The 23,027-nt window shown below is 39.6% G+C and overlaps 1 protein-coding gene and 1 pseudogene across 1 annotated transcript in view; both read left to right on the top strand.

The window, feature by feature from the left end:
• Nucleotides 1-10,431: 10,431 nt before the first annotated feature.
• Nucleotides 10,432-10,840, top strand: LOC116275039 (annotated as a pseudogene).
• Nucleotides 10,841-21,503: 10,663 nt separating this feature from the next.
• ELL2 (elongation factor for RNA polymerase II 2) overlaps nucleotides 21,504-23,027 on the top strand; it is a 77,056-nt gene continuing 75,532 nt past the window's right edge. Inside the window, exon 1 of the mRNA XM_003899938.4 lies at nucleotides 21,504-22,211. Within this exon, the coding sequence (XP_003899987.2) occupies nucleotides 22,065-22,211 (147 nt within the window). The 5' untranslated portion in view covers nucleotides 21,504-22,064. The remainder of the gene's footprint in view (nucleotides 22,212-23,027) is intronic.

The raw sequence follows: 23,027 nt of genomic DNA, 5'->3' as shown, positions 1-23,027 counted from the left end.
GATTTCATCAGGTTAGACCATTATCAGAGACTCTGGCATCTATGTTGGGGCAGTAGTATAGGTTTGTATCCTAGGGTATCTTTTCCTATAAAGCCTTCCCCCAAGATCTACCACATTTTTGAATGAGCCCATTTTTACCCCTCCAAATCTATTCTGTCTGCAAGACAAAACCTGCTGAAATATGTTATATACCACTTTTGGTGTATGCTGTAAATTAAAAATCAGCATATGTTTACTGTAAAAGAAAATATTCAAGCAAATTAGAAGTCTGAAAAGAAAATGTTCCCCCCTCTTAATGCATTATCCCTAGGTGCACCCGTTAGAGGTGACCACCGTTGAAGTATTATTCTAAAACCTCCAAGCATATATAAATATGTATACACATATGAATACATAAACAAATTTTGAAAGAATATTTTTAAGGTAACATGCGATTATGAAGAAAATGCAAATAATACAGAAGCACATAAAAAAGGAGTAATCTGTATTCACATACAATATTTGACAGAGTATTTTAAAGTGACACACGATTATGGACAAAATGCAAAGTGAAATTTTTCCCTATCCCACATTCCCATAACCCAAAAGTAACAAAAAATGCTCATAGTTGTTTCTTTGTGTATGTGTGGATCTTTTGTGAATTTTTCTACAAATATATAGAGACTATGCCTAACAGAGTTATGAAATGTGCTTTCAAATAGTTTTTATTGTGAAATCTAATATATGCATAGGTAAGTGTACAAAACAACAAAGTGAGCCCTCTTGCAATGACCACTCAGGTTAAAAAGCAAAGTATTGCCAGCCCTCTTCAGGACTTCTAATTACTACCCCCTCTCATCTTCTCTCTCAAAGGTTTCCAGTATCCTGACTTTTAGATTCATCAACTTTTTGTTGTTCTTGTTAATTTTATTGCCTAAGCACACATCATTAAGCACTATAACTTTGCCTGTTATTAGAGTTTAAGTAAATAGAATCATACCATATGTATTTTCTTGTGTCTGGCTGCTTTTATTTAAAACATTTATTTTTAACTCACTACATCTTGGGTATCTTAGCGAACATACATAGAATTGCCTCATTCTTTCATTTTCATGGTATAAAACTGAACAAATTTCCAAATGAATAACCAAATTATTTTCACGCTTTTTGATCATTATAAATAATGTTGTGAAAAATATCTTGGGCATTTGTCTTTATAAATTTTTAAAACTTAAAAAGTAATCCTACTACTAATGTAAAATTAGGTAGAATATCAATTATTTCAGAATTCTGAATGAAACAACCTTTATCTTTAAAAATCTATAAATGTCCAATGTAAAATATGTTGAGATCATAGTCTGGATATGAAGCAAAATTTGGTGCAATTGGCACCCAAAGTCAGCCAAGTCCTAATGTGAATGATACTATTAATTGACAATGAACACACACTCTGAAAGGCACTATTCTCTGCATTTTACATGCCCAACAACCCATTAAGTTAGGCCCTATAATTACCACCAATTTACAGATAAGAAAACAGGCCTGGAGATGATAAGTCACTTGGTCAACATCACACAGTGGATAAGAGTAACATCTTTAACGCTAACGCTGGTTTACATCCTTGGGGACCCTAAATAAAGCAATAGCACGAGAGAGTTCCTGTGTGGTGATAGAACAGTTCTATATTTTGATTGTACTAGTGGTTACACAAATCTATACATGGAATAAAATTGCATATAACGACACACACACACACACAATTGAATGCAAGTAAAAAATGGTGAAAATGGAATTATGTCTGTAGTTTAGTTATCAGTATTGGACCTTGGATCCCAGAGGAGAGTGATAAAAAATAGTACGCCTTATATGTAATACAGTATATGTATTATACATCTTATGTGTAATACACATCTTATATGTAATACAGTATACTATGTAATACAACTGTAATGCAATATCAAAACCATGGGTTTGCATGGGTGGTAAGTGCAGGGAAAGGGAGATGCCTGACATGCCTTCTCTGGGACTTGAGTGAAGGATACACGGAAATTATGTATTATTTTTCCAACTTCTTGTTAGTCTATAATTATTTCCAAATAAAATGCCTTTTTTTCCTTTCAAATGGAGTTTCACTCTGTTGCCAGGCTGGAGTGCAGTGGTGTAAGGTTGGCTCACTGCAACCTCCACCTCCCGGGTTCAAGCAATTCTCCTGCCTCAGCCTCCTGAGTAGCTGGGACTACTGGCACATGCCACCACGCCCAACTAATTTTTTGGATTTTTAGTAGAGATAGGGTTTCACCATGTTGGCCAGGATGGTCTCGATCTCTTGACCTCGTGATCCGCCCGCCTCGGCCTGCCAAAATGCTGGGATTACAGGCATGAGCCACTGCACTGGGCCATAAAATGCTTTTTAAGGGGTAGGTGGTTTCCAGATCAGCTTTGGCATCAGTTGGGAACTTGGAAATGCAAAACCTTAGGTCCCACCTCAGACCTACTAAATTAGAATCTGCATTTTAACAAGAATCTCAGACGATTCATATGCACATTAAACTTTAGAAGCACTGCTATACAAGAAATGTAAGTGATATTCAAGTATTTGTCATCCTGCCACAAAACAAAAAAAGTTTCTTCATTTCAGGGGTAGAAGTTATTCTGGAGGCCCAGGGCCTTCTCATTGGTGTACAACTAGTTCAGTCAAACAGGATAGCTGGTCAGAAGACTCCTTCACCCCATGAGGTTTAATATTCTGTCTTGAAATTCTTAATAATTCTATTTTTGAGTTTGTGTTTTATAAGTGAAATCCAGTGAGACAACAGAGCACACACAGGGTGCTTGGAGCCTCAGCTCACCAACCAGCCCACTTCCCTGCTTTGCTGGGGTGGGGTTCTCAGCTGCCCACTTTCCTGTGCCCTTGTACTTTGGGTCCCCTAGGCCTCTTCCAACCTGTCCTCATCAACAATTTTTGCTGACCTCTAGTCTCAGAAGGAGGTTGTGTTGCTCTCTGTGACATCCCAGGGCGAGGCATGGTGGCAGCTATTCCTGTCTCAGACTGGCAGCACCATGGCATGTTCGTGGGTATTGGTGGGCTGGAGGGAGTCTCTTACCTGCCTCTGATCTAACATGCTTGACATAGAGGTGGCACTACTCTTGGGGGTCCCCAGCCACCATGGGCTTGCATGGGTGGTGGGCACAGGGAAAGGGAGATGCCTGACATGCCTTCTCTGCCACCTGCCAGGGAATGGGTTGGGCAAGTGGATGGCAGTAGGAGAACTTACTGGTTGGTGGGTGATGTGAGGGCTTAGTCACAGAGTGAGGCCCTATGTGAATCTGCATTCATCCTGCAGGTATTTCCATGCCTAAGAATGTGCAACATTAAATAGCAAATAAAAACACCATGATAGGTTGAGGGAAAGACTGTGGAAGAACAGAAAAAGCTTCATATTTTAATTTTCTTGCTTTTTAAATAGGAGACTCCACATTTTCATGTTGCACTGGGCCTCACAAGTGATGTAGCCAGTGCTGCAGAGGCGACTGGGAATCAAAAGATGAACTTTCAGGCTGTATTTGGCAGATGCATGGGCCCAGTGGTGAACTCTAATGGGTACCAAAAGTAGCATTCATTAGAAGATGGCCTCCAGGAACCCTTCAGCAACAAAAGGTTTCTTCATCCCCCTTTTATTAAAGGAGACTTTCAATCACCGAAAATATAAGCCAGCACCAAGAACTGTAAATACAGATCTCCCAATTCTTTGTATAGCTGCCAGTACCTAGGTATACTTCCATATTTTCTATATATGCCTACAAAGAAAGTAATCAGTGTAACACTCCTACTTTTACTTTTATTTTTTTGTTGTTTGTTTGTTTTGAGACGGAGTCTCACTCTATTGCCCAGGCTAGAGTGCAATGGCATGACCTTGGCTCACGGCAACCTCTGCCTCCCGGGTTCAAGCAATTCTCCTGCCTCAGCCTCCCAAGTAGCTGTGATTACAGGTGCCCACCACCATGCCTGGCTAATTTTTGTATATTTAGTAGAGACAGGATTTTACCACATTGGTCATACTAGTCTCAAACTCCTGACCTAAGGTGATCCACCCATCTCAGCCTCCCAAAGTGCTGGGATAACAGGTGTGAGCCACCACACCTGACCATACTTCTACTTTTAAAAATTAAAATTCCTATGCAACTTTAAATACAGAAAAAACATGGGACTTTGGAATAAGTCTTAGATGAGGGAGAGAAAGGATTTAGGTTATAGGGAGTATGTTCATACTTTTATATAGATCTTCTTAAATTAATCCATGCAGTAAGTACTCATTGAGCCCTCCCAAAAAGATCACTAGTAAACTTAAACTAATTCTCTCTGAAGCATTTTTGAGATCCTGTACTTTTTCCAAAAATACTTTTTTAAGTCCTTCCTTTTTCAACTCTTCCTCATAATTTATTGATGACTAAAAAAATGATATTCAGAAATAGCACATATATTTATCATTCATACTCCTGTTTCTCTATCCTAGGCAGTGTCAATCTTCCTTTTGCTTATATCCTCTATCCTGAACTGATGTTACTTAGCATATGTCATGTGTAACTGAAGAGAAGGCAAAAGCTTAAAAGTTATTTTGTCTAACAAGGTGTTCTCAGTGAGTTTGTTTAATAGGATAAATGCAAATTTTTATCTGTAGCATGACCCCAATTTTAATCTCATGCATTTATATATATATATAATTGTGGCTGGGAGGAATTGATATATAAATTTCTTAGTGATGGTTGTTTTAGGGTGTGAAATTGTAGGTGATTTTAATTTTCTTTTTTCTATTTCTCTGTATTTTCCCAGTTTGTCTGCAGTGAATATTATAGGGGACATTAGCAACATTACATGATAGAGCCCTAATGCCTCTGATACTCATTATTCTTTAATATGAACCACTTGGATTTTTTTCAGAAATGTACTTTGCTCTTTTGGATACTGCTACCAGTTCACTGACAGAAGTGATGAAGCTGAGTGTGAATTTCCCACATTTAAGGAGTGCTAATTCATTTAGTAGCATAATTAAGTCACCACCTGATAACCCAAGAGTCATTGCAACTCATCAGGCTTCAAATGCCCAATTAATTTACTCTTCTGTGCTATATCAGCATATGTATCCTAATTTTGTTAAGTGCACCATGAAGGATTTTTAAAAAAATATTATGTTGTAGGACAGTGATTTCCATATAATATTGTAGAACAGTGGGTCTAGGAAGCCTAAAAACTCCTTGTTATATTTCAATTGAAAAATTGCTTATCCAATTGCAACAAAAGCAAAAATTGACAAATAGGATCTAATTAAAGAGCTTCTGCACAGGAAAAGACACTATCAATAGAGTAAACAGACAACCAACAGAATGAGAGAAAATGTTTGCAAACTATGCATCTGACAAAGGTCTAATATCCAGCATCTAAAAGAAACAAACACATTTACAAGAAAAAAAAAACCCATAAAAAAGTGAGCAAAGGAAATGAAAAGATACTTTTCAACAGAAGACACACATGTCGCCAACAAGCATATGAAAAAAAGTTCAACATCACTGATCATTAGAGAGATGCAAATCAAAACCACAATGAGATATCATCTCATACCAGTCAGAATGGCTATAATTAAAAAGCCAAAACATAACAGATGCTGGCGAGGTTGCAGAGAAAGAGGAACGCATATACACTGTTGGTAAAAGTGTAAATTAGTTCAATCATTATGGAAAGCAGTGTGGAGATTCCTCAAAGAGCTAGAAACAGAACTACCATTCAACCCAGCAATCCCATTACTGAGTATATACCCAAAGGATTATAAATCATTCTGTCATAAAGACGCATGCACACATGTGTTCATGCAGCACTACTCACAATAGCGAAGACATGGAATCAACCTAAATGTCCATCAGTGGTAGACTGGATAAAGAAAATGTGGTATATACACACCATGGAATACCACACAGCCATAAAAAAATAACAAGATCCTGTCCTTTGCAGGAACATGGATGGAGCTGGAGGACTCCAGCAAACTAATGCAGGAACAGAAAACCAAATACCACCTGTTCTCACTTAGAAGTGAAAGCTAAATGATGAGAACACATGGACACATAGAGGGGAACAGCAGACACTGGGTCTTCCTGAGAGTGTAGGGTGGGAGGTGGGAGAGGATCAGGAAAAACAGCTAACGAGAACTAGGCTTAATACCTGGGTGATGAAATAACCTGTACAACAAACACCCATGACATGAGTTTACCTGTTTAACAAACCTGCACATGTACCCCTGAACTTAAAAAAAAAAAAAGAAGTTAAAAAAAGAAAAATCACTTGTCTTATAATCATGGGAGAATCTACCATAATAAAATGCATACAGTATATACTTACTAATTGTAACTGTTAACATGTCCTACTTTCAAGAGCTTTCAAATAACTTCTGTTTTCCAATAGTATTTTCCAGACAGAACTTAGGCTATTAAATGAAAGGACAGGAAGCATAAGCACAGTGTGAATTTCCCCGAAAATACATGTGGCGCAACTTAATTGACAATGTAAAGGCATTAAGAGGTACAGCTTTTAGGAGGTGATTAAGTTAGGAGGGCAGAGCCCTCATGGATGGGATTAGAGACCCTACAAAATGGCTTGAGGAAGTAGGTCTGTTTTCTTCAGCCCTTTTGCACAGACACTGAAAGAAAATGTCATCTGTGGAACAAGCCCTCCCCAAACACTGAATCTGCCACTGCTTCCTAGCCTCCACAACTGTCAGAAACACATTCCTATTGTTTATAAGTTGCCCAGTCTGTGGCATTAATATTTTGTTATAGCAGCACAAATGTACTAAGAAAGTCCTCAAAATATGGCAGCTATTATTAGTGTATCTACTTAATCTAGACACATAAATATTAATCATGTTAAAAAATATCCGCAAAGACAATAGCAAAAATCATCATCATGCTATTGAGTGTCATTTTACAAAAAAGCACAGAAAGGTTAAATAATGCCCAAGGTCATACATTAGTAAGTGATAGGGCAGGGGTCAGAATTAAGGAAATATGGCAGCCAAATTCACACAACTGGAACACAGGGAATGAGAACATCTGCCAACTGAATGATCAAATTAAAAAGTATTTATTCAGGGCAGTTGTGCAAAATGAGGCCTTCTTCCTCAAGAAGCTGAATGTAATATAATTTCACAAGGATTAAAAACACATTTGAGTAAGAAACAACCTTCTCCCTTAAAAAGCTGACAATTTAGTGACAGAGTTAAGGTAGAAGATGAGATTTAAAAATTAGGTAATCCAGTGTGTATCCTGGCTGTCAAAACAAATAAATAAACATTAGGTAAGAGATAGGAGTGTATGTTCTTTAAGTACTTTCCATATCTGGAAGATTCTGTAATTCTCTTTGCTTTAAGTTTTGCCATGAAAAGTTAGAAAAATTTTAAAAGTCAGCTATATACATGAACCACAAGCACAGGGATTCATTCAAGTGAATCAGGAATAACCTCTGGTTTGGTATTATAATTCTGCAAACTGCAGAAGTTGTCTGAATATGAACACCAAATCAGCAAAATCTTATTCCCCCTTGCTAACAATAGAACTAGTTTACATCATATTCGTTTGCGCAGTTGCTTTGAGTCCAGTCTCTAGAAATGCTCCACCTTACCTAAGTATCAACAAAGGCAGGAAAAACCTTGTCCAAAAATATTTTTAAGTGGTTGATGTGCGCAGATGGAAACAATGGAATACTAGATCTACAGAATAGCTGGTAGAGAATCTGGATTTTGATTGTTTGTATTTGATGGGATTTTTAAATTACTTTTAAAAGTAAGTCATAAGTGCCAGCCTGAATTATCGGGGGAGGACTCTCTAGGGACTCCTGCTGTGTTTTGAGAAATGTGCCTGCACCTTATCCCCACAAAGGAAAAGTGCCCTTGAAGACTACAAGCAGCAATTTCTATCTTGCCTCCAATATGACCAGAATAGGGTGGACCCACAGGATTTGACTCCCCCTGGCTATCATCAGGGGACCAATTACTATATTCACTAACTTAATGGGATCCTGACTAACATCATTAAGGGCACAGTAGGCAATAATGATTATAAAATAACCTGGTGAAATTCCCTAGGTAGACCATGCCTGGTCTAGCTCCCTTATCTAATACCATCTGTGGATGCATAGATGACCTGGAAATGGAAATTGTGTAACTAATAACTTCTAATTGAAAGAAATTTAACTTAAGTCTATTTATACTGTGCTGCATGTTATATCTTAGTTCACACCTAGGGAATCTAAACTAGTTATTGCCAACCTCTCTGGAACCCCAAAGCTCAGCCATCATTAAATTTCACAACACTTACTTGTACTAAGTGAAAGAGTATTTTAAAAATTCAGTTGAAGGGTAACAGTTTTTGTTAGGAGAATTTTGCAACCTTTTGAGAAATGAGTCAGGGTGCCAAACAGAGCGGGTTTGTTTTTAAAATGCAGATTCTTGTCCACTCCCCAGACCTAATAAATCAAAACCTCTGAGGGCTGGGGCCCAGGGACCTAAATTTTAACAAGCTCCCCAGGTGATTCTTATGTACACTAAAGTTTGAGAATGTCTGCCCTAGGGTATCACCAACCCAAAGATAAAATCACTTGTTACTACCAAATGTTATAAAATGTTGCACTGCTAGCACAACTTGAATTGGCTATAGGAAACCAGCAATTCTTAGCATTAGAAAAATTTCCATCACAATTTGACTTTCTCATACTTAGGGGTGTGACTTTATATGCAGCGATGCTGAAGAAATCTGGCCCATCCTGTAAAGGCTGCTGGTAACAGGCTCCCCTTCTGCCCATGCATGCCACTGGTACCATGATTGGTATGTCCCTAATGTAATCACAGTCCTCCTCCTTCATGGCATGCTCTGCTCTCTCCTCATCTCTAAAGTAAGGACAATTGTTATTCCATGTGCAACTGCTGAAAATTGTTTTTAAAAAAGTAAGGACAATGTTAATTTTGCATAACTCATAAAAGGCAATACACCTTTCCCTTATCAATATTTTAAAATTTATGTTTCTTATTGTTCTTTCATTATATTTACAACAGCTTGTCCTTATGGTTGTAAACTGCTTCAACCCCTTAACAAACTTTGTTTTTAAATAATATTCATAAGCTTATCAGAGCTAAGAAAATGAAAAAAAAAAAAAAAAAAGCAAAGGATGAAACTGGCTTCAATAGCGCAAGAGAAAGGCCATCCCCTCAAGATATGTGAAGCTATCCCCTCAGGCACTCAATAATACTTTCACCAAATCCAAATGTAACAAGTCATATCTCAGGCTGGAAATGTTTTGCCTTTTGCAGAATATGAGAAGCCAGAAAGCTTGGAAAACTATTAAAGAATTCATAACGCAAGTATCTTTTTTAAGAGAAGTTACCTTGCTTGTTTGTTTTTCAGGAAGAAATAATAGCCGGTACAAACACTTGATGAAAACAACATTTATCTTTCTATTGAATTTCCACAGAAACTGGAAATTGGAGCATACCTGTTAAAATAAAAAGTTCAGTTGCTGAGGCACTAGAAATCAAACTGCTTTCAAAAAGAAAATTCTCCCAATCAGACACCATTCAGCCAAGGTCTATTAGCGTCACTTCTCAAAAGGCAGAAATCTTAAGTGGGATGAATCATAACAGCTGGTTCCCACCAACTGACGCTCCACCAGACAGGAAGCTGGTTATCAATGGATGGTAAGGTGTCACCACTGTCCAGGCAGCTTGGTCAGAGTGATGGGGCCTGAAAGAGGTGGTAGCTCCCTGGGAAGCCCCTTAAGGGAATGTCTGCAGATGATAGCTCAGTAGATGGTTTTCGGTTTGGCTGTGTGTGTGTGTGTGTGTGTATGTGTGTGTGTATGCACGTGCAAATTTTTGCATTTTAACTTCAATACAGAGAAAGCTCAACTTAAATGCTATAGTGTACAAGGGTCTTTTTTCTATCCAGGGAAAGGCTACAAGAAGTATGGCTACAACCTTTCTGAGTCAATATATAAACTGAATGAACACTGAAGATAAAATTGTTGAGAAATAATCCATTTGCTTGGATAAGAAGACTGAAAAGGAAACTGACTAGGGTGCTTGAGAGAATTTGTTTCTTTCTCGCAGAGATGTTCTAAAGTCAATTATACTATAAAGCTACAATAATCGTGACAGTGGGTACTGATGAAAGCAGAGACACGTAGATCATATAGTATAGAGTGCAGAAATAGATCCATACAAATACTGTAGTCAACTGATTTTTTACTTGGGTGTAAACACAGTTCAGTGGAAAAAAAGATTGTCTTTTTAACAAATAGTACTAACCCAAATGCCAAAAAATCACCCTAGACACATATTTCACACCTTATACAAAAAACCTGGCTCAACATCCTACCCCCACCCCTGAGCCAGACCCTGCTCTGCTCACACACCCATGCTGGCCATCATTCAGCAGCTGAGAGGACAATAGCATCGAGTGGATAGCAAATGCTTTGATGAATACATGATGGAACTAGGAGTAGGGATAGTTCTGTGAAAAATGCATGCAATGGCCAGAACAGGTTGTAACATTTCTTGTGACAGCAAAAACCACCATAAACACTGAGAGCACTCTGAAACCAACACAATTCTCTTGTACCCTGAGGGAGAAGTTTGAAGAAACTACAGCTGATAGCAGAAAAACACAGACTGTCACAACTTCACACATGGCACATTGGTTCAACATCAGGAATGGAAAGGAAAGGAAAGCACGATAATAAGAAAGTTAAAAAAACGGGAAATTAATGGTGGACTGCATCCTGAACAATGTCACCTGTACTCAGGTCTACGAAAAAGTAGAATAAAAATTCTATCATCACTTTGGAAAGTAATTAACTGAGAGAATGAACAAGTTCAGTTCAACAAGCAAATCTCCACAAGTATCTTATGTGGAATTATTTTAAAGTGCTGGTTTAATTAGGATCATCCCTTTGGTTAGTAAAGAAATGTACTTGTGCTAATAAAAAATTAACTTGAAATGGTCCATAAACTTAAATGTAAATGTAAAACTGTAAAACACTTTGAAGAAAATGTATAGGAAAATATTTGTGACCTTCAGCTAGGCAAAGAGTTCTTAGATTTAACACCAAAAGCACTGTAAGAACAAGGAAAAAAAACTGATAAACTGAACTTCATCAAAATAAAAAACTTTTTTTTGTTTTGCAAAAGATACTTTAAGAGAAAGAAAAAACAAGGTAGGGACTGGGGGAAAATGTTTTTGAATCATATATCTAGATTACATAAAAATCATCAAATCTTAAAATGAAAGCAACTCATTTTTTTTAAAAGGACAAAAGATCTGAAAAGACACTTCAACAAAAAATATATACTAAAGGCAAACAAACACACAGATATATGTTCTATATTACTAATCATTAGGGAAATGGAAACCAAAACTACAATGAGATACTACTATGCATGCTCTAGAATGACTTAAAAAAAAAACCTGGCAACGCCAAGTGCTGACAAGTACACAGAAAAACTTGAATTTTCAAATGCAAAATGGTACAGTCACTATGAGCAATAGTTTGGCAGTTCATTATAATGTTAAATATATACTTACTATACACAATAATCCCACTTTTAAGTATTTACCCAAGGGAAATAAGACTTGGCTGAGCATAGTGGCTCATACCTGTAAACCCAACACTTTGGCAGGCAGTTTGAGACCAGCCTGGGCAACACGGGGAGACCTTATCTCTACAAAATAAAAATAAAATAATTAGCTGTGTTTAGTGGCATGCCCTGTAGTCCCAGCCACTAGGGAGGCTGAGATGTGAGAATGGCTTGAAGCCAGGACTTTGAGGCTGCAGTGAGCTATGACTGAGCCACTCCACTCCAGCCTGGATAACAGAGGGAGACCCTGCTTCAAAAAAAAGAAAAAAAGAAAGAAAGAAAAGAAATAAACAAAGAAGACATGTTTACATAAAAACCATTTGTGAATGTTTATAACAGCTTTATTCACAATCACCCAAAATCAGATATAATGTAAATATCCTTCAAGTGGCAACTAAACTGTGAAGGACCCGTAAATGGAATAGTATTGAGCAATAAAAGGGAACAAACTGTGGGTACCTGCAACAACATGGATGAATCTCAAATGCATTATGCTAAGTGAAAGAAGCCAGACTCAAAAACCTACATAACGTATGACTCCATGTATATGACATCCTAGAAAAGGCAAAACTATAGTGATGGAAAACAGATCAGTGGTTGTTAGGGGTTAAGGGTGGGGGGCAGGAGGATCTGACTACAAAGGGACAATGTATTTTCAAGGAGTTCCTTTGGGGAGGTAATAGAATTGTTCTGTTTGTCGAATTTTTGGTATAAAATATATACCAAAAAGAGTAAATTTTACTGTATGTAAATTAAAAATACATTTTAAAAAGTTTACCTGCACTAACGCTTAATTATTTTATAGTAAATTTTCTGGGATAATTGTCATTGCAAACTCAAAAGTGCCTTCAAATTTTCTATTTTTAAAGTACATTTCCAATGCCATGCTTCTGTTTTGGCAAATATTCAAAAATTACGTTTAATTAATCTGTGCAAACCTATATGCTTACAATGAGTATATAAAATATAGGGTAATTTTAAAAATACAAGATAGAAACTTAAAAAAAAAGATTCAGGAATCTAAAAATGAGGCAAATATACTTACTCAATACACCAAGTCAGAATCTATTTAGGAAAGACTTTTTCCTCTGTGCAAAAACAAAATTTTTCAACACTTGACAAAGCTAAATCATGATACTTGGCTTTCTATGCTATTGAAGTTTAATACAATCTGCTGACGCCAGTCTCAGTATGCTCATCAGGGGTCACAGTCATAATAGATCATCAACATGACGAACTGTTGTTTTTGAGAAATGTGGATAATCCCCATTAGAGGCTAATACTCTTTCTGCAGGTAAATCAAATTATACCTTATACTTCTTAAATTTTTGTGCTGGTTTAGTTGAGAAATATTGGAGAGAAAAGTCACAATTCAAATACTTGATGCTTTTAAATTATCCAGAATCATTTTATACATGAGTGATTTATTCAAGGCAAAGATCAGAGGGACAGAATCAGAAACAGAGAGCAGTTCTCCTTATTCTCAGTTAATAGCCCAGCTTCTAAAATCAGATCACAGGTTATTAAACATATTTCTGTTCATTAGTCATCATTAAAGTTCATTTGTTATGACAATTTGAAAGTGGCCTTATCTCTGTTAGTACTATATATATAAAGTGGCCTTATCTCTGTTAGTACTATGCAATAATATCAGCTCTCAGAGATAATTATATTCATTTCCTTTTCCAGTTGTATAATATTCCCTAGGATCAAACTGAAATTTTGAGTCATTTAGGACAGATAATATTCAGTGCACACTCAGCAAACTTTATTCAATATGTGGCTACTACCAAAAGCAATGATCTTTCATTTAATGCTTGTTGCAAATTATCATTTAAGCTTCACATTGTTCATTAATTACACTGGTAGTATCCTATTTCAGATTCCCAAATGACACAGAGCCTCCTCTGATCATTGGTCTCTCTACTTACTTTCTCCCTAGTAAACTCTTTTGTTCCCTTTACTTTCCAGATCAAAGTGCTTTCAGGCTTCCCAATAACTGCCTACAACAGTGAATGGCCTTTTCTGCCATTCCCAATAAGTAAGGTAAGCAAAGTCAACACATCACGATGGGTGTGCACCAAATAAGTGCAATGCGTAAGGAGTGGTTATTAATTCCAAAGCTTTTTCCTTCACTCAAAAAACATGCGTGAATGCAAGTGACTTAGAGTGATGTTATCACTAGGAAAATCTTGGAAATATACACAGGGGTACATGAAAACATCCCTCAGGCATAAGATACCTGTGTCAGTAAGAGTGGTCCACCATAGTCATAATTCTAAATAAGAAGGAAGTGTGTCGCCATTAGAGTGGGCATGAGATTTAGGAATATTCCCAATTCTCTTTTTCTCATCCTCTTTCCTCATAACCTGCCTCAGAAAACTTGCCCAATTTCACAATCTCTACTATTATTCAATGGGTTGACTCTGAGGCCTAAGACTCACATTTTCAAATGCCTGCCAGACATTTAATCCACTGATACCACTAACCTAAACAAGGTCTTTCTCCTGATTCCCTTGTTTCTTTTCATATAATATTATCTTCTAGTAAACCAAACTTGAAGCTAGTAGTTATTTTTAATTCCTCATGCTCACTCATCTCTCATACTCAAATAAAGCTGCTAAATCAACCAACTCTACCTTCACAGAGCCATGATATTCTCCCTTTCTCCATTCCCATCATTATACCCTAGTACAAGGCCTCATTACTTTTTCCCTCCTAACTCTGCTCTCTTTTGTCATTATCACTCCCCCTACACTTGTAGTACCTTATTTCAAATTCCCAAATGACACAGAGCCTCCTCTGATCATTGGTCTCCCTGCTTACTTTCCCCATAGTAATCTCTTTTGTTCCCTTTACTTTCCAAATCAAAGTGCCTTCAGGCTTCACAATAACTGCCTAGAACACTGAATCCATTCCAATCCATTACTTATACTTTTGTCACTGAATAGTCCTAACATATAGATTAGATCATGCTACTTCCTGGTCAGAAGCCTCCAACAGTTCCCCATTGCTCACAGATCAAAGTCCATATTCCTTAGCCCAATACTAAAAGCTCTTCTCACAATCTGTCTCCATTCCATCTTTATTGGCTCCATCTGTCACAATCACCTTTAAGCACCACATATTCCTGTGAAAACAGATTACTGTCTTTCCCCCAAAACACCTTATGATAGCTCATAAGATCCTTAAACTTCGAATATTTTAATACTCCCATTATCACAGCTAGAAAACGTTGACATTCCAATGCTAACTCTTCCATGGAGCTTTTCCCAACACCCTGAGCTGAATATGTTCTCACAATCCAGGACTCCTACATCACTGAATTAGTCCCTGAACAGTGCTTCTCACCTAGTAGGTCTTATCTTCACCTCTTACATCCTATATTAGACTATACTGCTTGTTTCTAATTCTGTAAGTATTCTAACCTATAAGGGTCATATTGGTTTTTAATTTTCCAAACCCCAAAGCAAAAGCAAACATTCCCAATATTGGAGGCCATAACAGATGCAAAGGTCAAAGATGATAAATATGATACTTGAATAAATAGCTGAATGAGAATAAGATGAAATCAGCTACAGCTACAATTCTAACTCACTAGGTCAAAACAAAAAGGTCTTCTGTGTCCATATGTGTTGATATATTTTCTTCTCTGCTTTTTGTCATGACATGTTCTGGAAACCATGTCATAAAGTAAGAGATACAGTCCCATGGGAAAAGTGATATTATAGGGGATGTGTTTTTGACCAAAGATTCCTTATTAAATAAGCCGCAGATATGAATAACATGCAATAAAAGCAAAGATATAACAACTGTAAATCTTTACAATAATTTAAAATCATAATCTGAGCTTTTTCAAATGGGCACCTATGCACTGTGCATATTTGTTATACCAAGGGTTCTAATATATCACAAATTATATGTATCACACATAAAAATAGAATTAATTTTCATAAATCTCATTAAAGTCAATATGCTAGCTATAATAAACCAAAGCTGAATGGATCATTTTATTTGCCTTGTTGCTATTTAGAAAGATACTGGGTGTTTGTGTGGAAAGAGTGATTCAATGACTTAAGTCTTGCTTTCAAGACCAACAAAAAAACCAACCCCCAACCTGCCCACAGAAGTAGAACCAACCATTTTAAAACTCTTTATTAATTTCACTGTGATAATCCAACACATTCATTATAATTCCTCAGACCTTAGGGTCATGTTCAAAGGTAGATATACGAGATTTGGAAAAGGAAATCTCAGGTTCTAGCCTGGCTCTGTCACTTATCAAGTGGGTGATACACACCCTCTCTGAGCCTCAGTTACCTAAAAGGTAACTACAGTATAAAACAACGGCTACCTCAGAGTTATAGAGAAAATTCAGAGATAATGTAACTAAATTGCTTTTAAACTTCAAGGTCCCATCAAAAATAAGATTTTTTATTTATGTATTAGTCCGTTCTCACACTGCTAATAAAGACATACCCAAGACTGGGTAATTTATAAAGGTAAGAGGTTTAATTGACTCACAGTTCAGCATGGCTGGGGAAGCCTCAGGAAACTAACAATCACGGTGGAAGGGGAAGCAAACACGTCCTTCTTCACATGGTGGCAGCAAGGAGAAGTGCCAAGCAAAGAGGGAAAGCTCCTTTTAAAACCATCAGATCTTGTGAGAACTCACTCACTGTGCCCATGATTCAATTACCTCCCACTAGATCCCTCCCACAACATGTGGGGATCATGGGAACTACAATTCAGGATGAGATTTGGGTGTGGACACAGCCAAACCACATACATTTACTTATTTATTTATTTATTTTAGAGATAGGGTCTCACTACATTGTCTGGACTGGAATGCAGTGTCTATTCATAGGAAGGATCATAGTGGACTGCAGCCTGAAACTGCTGGATTCTAAGAATCCTTCTGCCTGAGCCTCCTGAGTGGCTGGGACTATAGTATCACACAACTGCACCTGACAAGAATAAGCTATTATTAATTATCAAAATCATTCTTGAGACTGATGGTTTTTGGTCCACTATTAGCATGTTTAAAAGCGAAAGGCTAAACATTCCCTCCCCACCCCATGTCTTCCTAACTCCTCAGTTTATTCAGAAATACATGTGTTCCTTTTTAGTACAAAACAGCATGGAAATGGTAATAGTTGTTAGGTCACTCTTTACCACTCTTCTCCTTTTCAGAGCTAACAAGATATCTTTCAGGGCACTTTGCACTGTGCTGAATAGCCATAAAACAATTATCATGTGGGAAAATGGCCACTTTGGTCACTATGCTGGACACAGTTCAGTTCTGTGGACAGGACATTTTCTTCAATCAGGGAAGAAGGGGAGAATTTTCTTGGTGTTTAGAGGAATCAAATCCGAGTCCTTTTGCCTCCAAAGGACACAATTTCCTAGAGACTGCTCTTAATGTAGAGAAAGGCAAGGAATAGAGAGAGGGGAAAAAAGCTAAAAAGGTATTAATGAAGACTGAGTATCTCCATCTTAGGGAGCTAACGTGTGTGTGTATTCAATACATGTGAAAGAAGGAGAGATAGCCCTGGCCACCTAGCCTTCTACTCAGCCCCATTAAGAGTGAAGAAGGGCTTTGAACTGGAGGGGAGGAGGGACTTTCCTCGCTTTCAGATCACAATTTTTTTTTTTTTAATAACCAGACTGTTCTAGAAAGAGAAAGGGACTTCGGAGAACAAGAAAGTGTAGAGGTAGATGTCCAGAGATGGGTTAACACCTCCTAATCCTGGGAGAAGCTGAGGCTGCCAGCCCCAGGAAGGGTACAGCCCAAGTCCAGTGTCCTTTCCGTACCTCAATAAGTATACACCTGGGGAGGGAGACTGGACTTTGCTGAGGTTAGTACCCCAGGGCTGCCCGTTTCAGCAAAGTTCTCAGATAAGCGATTCCTTTCAGAAAATCATGTGGACGTGGTCCATCATCATATTACAAGGCTAGGGAGAGTTTCAGCCTCCCTTCTCATAATCACCATGAGTGCCACCCTTAACCCTACTCCCATAAAAATACACGACATAAGTAAATACAGTATGTTTGTTCTACAAATGCATTTTCAATTCAGGTCCTCTGTTGCCTTCTATCTAGGTTGTGTTCCATCCCAAACCCTTCCTAAAAAGAAACTCTTGAGCCTCTAAAGAAGTATAACAGCAGAGATAGACCTAGATTAGAGAACCCTCCCCACATATTCTGGAACCTTTGAATGACTTGTAAATTTACTGTCCTACTACTCAGATGGGGAACTCAGAGTCAAATTTAGCAATAATGATGATAACAATAATAAACAATGCAATGTAACATTTCTCGTACTTAGAGTAAATATTCACACAATACAATAAAAATTATTCAACTTAAAACCTGTGTTTATATAACAAAATCTATGCCCTAACTATAGGTATCTCACTTTTATTCTCTATAAATATTTGCTGAAGTACTTTTAAAACTATCAAGCTTCTACTTCAATTGTGTCCAAGGCAAGGAAATTTAGTACATTTTAGATTTTAGTACATGGCTGGGCAGTCTTGAAGGGAGAGTGGTGTAATAGTTGGGTCAAACACAACCATTGCACAAGGGAGCAAGCAGCATTGGGGAAGAGAATTCAAAAGGGAAAGATTTTCTCTCTGGAAATTCTGAATCGAGAGAGCTTCTGTGCTATAACTCTATAAGGTTCTATGTTCTCTTTCTGTAACAGAAGCCATTGCCTTGTATTAAGACATTAATAAGCATTAACTTTTTGTATAGATGGGTTTAAGAAATAACCTCCAAACTGCTAACACAGGTATAAGACAGAATGCCCTTCTGCATTGGCAGTCACTACAGAAGATCTGGAAAACTAGAAACCTGTGGGCTAACTTTGGCCTAAAACTTTTTTAATGTCCAGAAAATGTTTATTAAAATTTTTACCTGGCAACAGTCAGCTGAACCAAGATATCACTCAGCCCTTTAAACGCTCCCAGCTCACTACAGTCCAGCATCTTCAGTGCCTATGACATTGCATCTGCCCTGTTTCACTCATTTGGGTATCCAATAGTCCCTGAAGGCATCTGAATTGGTGACCACTGCACCAAAGATGTGAGAAACAGTCATTAAATATGCAGCAACCTGGAATGAGGGGTGGCCCAGTATTTGAAGGCCAGAGAAGGCCTTGATGTTCACATATCCCTTGCCAGCACTGTATATTAGACATGAGAGATGGAGCAGGCCCTGCATCAGATTCCTTTTAGCCTTTTTCCTGCACTGAACTGTCTTATACGACAGATTTCTTCTCAGTTATTAAATCTAATCCATAGCTACTCAGTGTATATAAGGACTGGAAGGACATTTGAAGAGGTGATTCCAACCCTGCCTCTCCTGGTTATGTTAGGCAGGTTGCTTTTAAGTTAATGGGAGTCTCCATTCCTCCTTCATAAAACTAATGTATTCACCTGGAATCATCATTAAGATCATTTTTAGTTGGCCTGTCTCCATCTATACCACCTCCAACTTATCTAGAATCTACTCAACCCTCAAGAGCTGTTCAAGTACTATCACCTTCATTAAACCTCTTCAGACTTCTCCTTTCTTTGAATTTTTGAGCTTGTCACCAACACCATCCAAATTAGCATTTACTAATTTTCTAATTGCTTTGCTTTCAGTATACTGTTCACTTGCCACATTGAAACAGAAAATTCCTTTAGAGACTTTACAGTTTAATTTTTAAATCCTCTACAGCATGTTATACTTAACTGATATTCAATGATAATTTAATTATTTAAATCAGATAAAGATACAGAAAATACGTATAAAATGGCAACCTTCCCAAAAAGCACCTTTCATAAGCCTCCTCAAAATAAATTATCCTTACCAGCATCATAACTTGACCATCTGATTCAGGCAGGCATAATGTGTACTATACCTGTGAGACATCAATGAAAAGACGCTACTAGATTACCATATTGCTTTGTACTTGATCATTTCCTCCTTCCACAGTTGAAAAGCTCAAAAGGGGAAAAATACAAACAAACATTAACTCACTACAATAATATATTAATCCCCAAAAGATTTGTTACCTACTAAAATAGGGCATGGGAAAAATTTTCCTACTATATTTTTTTTAAAAAATCAATTACTAGTAAGAAGCTATAGGTCAGATATTTGAAAACTACAACGAAAACCATCCTTACTCCTCCCCCACCCGCTTGGATGTCATCAGAAATTCTGAGTAAGAGTAGGCCAAGTTAGGATATCATGTGGGTGGGGATTTACCCACATTCACCGGAAAAGCAGTAGGATACAGGTTTTACTTGTTCCGGTCAAACCTCCCTTCCCCCTCGCCCCCCAAATAATTAAGGCTTTAGCTATGTGCTCAGTCCTTTAGTATCAAAGCAAAAAAAAAGAAAAAAACAGAGAGAGAAAAGAAAAATTCAAGTACAGAATTATTTTTAGACTATAGTCCGCTTAGAGATGAATTATTTGAATAAGGTTTCTACTTTTGGAAAGCTGAGAAAACTAGGTAATAAAGCCTCTATTTCCCTTCTAAGGGTAAACTTTTAAATCCAATTTGATGATTCCTTAATTTCTCTACTCAATGAATTTAAGATAACTTTGTATCACCAAAGTAAATGAAATTAGCAAGCGTTAATTATGTCTTAACAGCTAGCCAATCTTAGTGGATTGAAATTAAGTCAATTTACAAACTGTTTTCCTGTGATGGAGCAATGCTTAATACAGGTGTTTCCACTTAATCCATGGAACGAGAATTCATTCTGTAATTCACATTATACACCTACTTTGTTTGAGAGTCTGAATCAAAACGGAGTGTACACGTACGGTGGGGAAGGCATTTATTGGGAGGGGAGGACATGGAATTATAGCCATAATCCTATTTAAAGTAATGAAAAACACTGATTAAATATCTATAAACTTTCCCGGGGGATCCCAGTAGAACAGAACACGGTTTTATAAGCTGAGGGTAAAAACAAGCGTCTCAGTTTTTTTATTTAAAAAAAAAAAAAAAAAAAAAAAACTTTTTTAAACTGACTTTCAACAGTTTGAAAGCTTTCAATGGTTTTATCTGGTGTTTCTGATCACCCAATTAATCCATCCTCTGACAGGAACCCATCTGTCAGTCTATCCACACACAACCTGAAAGGGACTCCAGATTAGGCTCCCTCTTTTAGCCACGCCTACACAGGAAGCATCCTGTGGATGGAATGGAAAGTATGCCAGGCCTGTGCACACGCCTCACGCCCCCATCTCCTTCGCTTATCCTCGACAGCCTATCTCTTACCTTTAAACCCTAGCTAGGTTTTCACACAGCCCTATCAAATAAAAAGGACAAAACTCAAACTGAATCAGAGAATGAGAACTGTCGACGTTTCTTTTAATTTAGAACAATGCCAGTTTTACTCTTCTAGAGTCCTTTTTAAGGAGATACCATCCCAACCAGTTGTGATCCCAGAGAATCACAACAGGGCATGGCGTAGTAAAGATCTCGCACTCAATTCTCTATTATACCATGCCCACCATACGAAAGGCATTTAACTTCCCGCGTGATTTTGTCCTTAAGATGCTCCACAAAATCTAACACAACTCCTACATCTAAGAGTCAACTCACTAATTTCAAGGGTTTTTGGTTTTGTTTTTATAAGCTCTGCGTGTGGCACCCGATAACTTCAAGTTTCGAGTGAGCAGTTTCCTCCCAAACCCGTCTGCTCAACTACAGTACCAGGAGTTTTGAGGAGCAGATCTCTAGCGAGTCCGCCTACTGCGTCCTCCCCCACACGCACGCACCAAGTTCCACAGCTTCCGCAGCCGTCGGGGAACAAAGTCCTTATTTGGTCACGGCCATCCCTTACACATCGGAGGTGGAGATCCTCCTCTCCAAGGACCACCCGCGCAGGGCGAGATTCCCCAATTCTGACTTTTCACTACCATCCCCTACAGGGGCGGGGCTCCAACTCCAGGTAACCAGATCAGGCAACCTGGACTTCCAACTAGCAGGGGAGTCCCCAAGCCAGCCTGGCCAATCTCGGCCGGGGAGCCAAGACGACCAGACGTGACGTCAGACGTGATTAAGTTGGCGCGTCACCTAGACGTCAGCCTGTTACCTCTCGGACGTCCCGTCCCAGGAGCAAAACTCCAGCGACTTTGGGCCCCGCCCCAGTGAGAGTGGAGGGCGGCCGATGAGGGCGGTTCTGAAGGGAACAAGACCAATGAGACGAGCCCGGGGCGGGGCGCGGGGCCGGAGGGTGGGGCGGGTGGCGACGGTGGCAGTCCGAGCTCTGGCTCCGCGCAGTATATGACAGTACGTCAGCAGCGGGATGGCCCTAGCAGTGGCGGCGGCTGCTAAAGCCCAAGCAGCCGCGGCCGCAGTGGAGGCTAGAGCCGGAGCGGCGGCGGCACCCCGGGGAGTTTAAGATGGCGGCGGGGGGGGCAGCGGGCCTGCGGGAGGAGCAGCGCTATGGGCTGTCGTGCGGACGGCTGGGGCAAGACAACATCACCGTACTGCATGTGAAGCTCACCGAGACGGCGATCCGGGCGCTCGAGACTTACCAGAGCCACAAGGTGAGGGCTCGGGGAGGCAGAGCGCACCCCTCACTGCCTGGCCGCGTCTCCCCCTGCCCGGGTGCCGGGTGCGGGGCCGGCGGAGCCGGGGCTGGCAGCTGCCGCCGTCAGCGCCCGCAGCGGCCAGGCAGGGCAGGGCCGGCTGGGTGGCTGACGCCGCGGTCCCGGGCCAGCCTGGGCGTTGGGGAAGCGGGCAGGCGGGCGGCCCCTGGCGGCGGGGCCGAGGCAGCCGCAGCCCTGGGTCGGCTGCCGTGCCGCTGCGGGACTTTCCGACGGCGCACGCGGATTTCCCGGCTTGTTGGGTCCTAAGGAGGGAGAGAGGCCCCGATGAGAGAAGTGAGATGACCACGCTACCCTCTGCGGGGAAGGCGAGTAGCGAGCAGCGTGTGGGCAAGGAACCAGGGACCACTCGCGGACACCAGCTGTCCGCGTTTTCTAATTACATGGGCACGGTGGATCCGCAGAGACTGGACACAGGCGCTCCGCGTGTGGGGGTGGGACACACCTTGTATTCCCAGGGACTTGGGGACACATGCGCTTCACGTATCAGGGGACACACTGTGTGCTCGAAGGGATGGGGACTCGGGCGCATGGTGAGGGGCGCACGGTGTACTCGTAGAGATAGGGACTTAGGCAGTCCGTGTAAGGGGGCGGCGCACACTGGAACGGCAGGGACACTGGCGCTTCGCGTACGGGGGGGAGGGGACACACCTGCATTCTCAGGGACTCCGGGACACCGGCGCATCGCGTTACTGGAGACGCGCCGTGTCCGGGGGCGGACACAAACCAACACGGCGTCCCGGGGAGAGACCTGAG

The sequence above is a fragment of the Papio anubis genome, chromosome 5 (genome assembly GCF_008728515.1).
Source record: "Papio anubis isolate 15944 chromosome 5, Panubis1.0, whole genome shotgun sequence".
In the NCBI taxonomy this organism is placed as follows: domain Eukaryota; kingdom Metazoa; phylum Chordata; class Mammalia; order Primates; family Cercopithecidae; genus Papio; species Papio anubis.
Note: the sequence above shows the minus strand (reverse complement) of the source record. Positions and strands in the feature narration are given on the sequence as shown.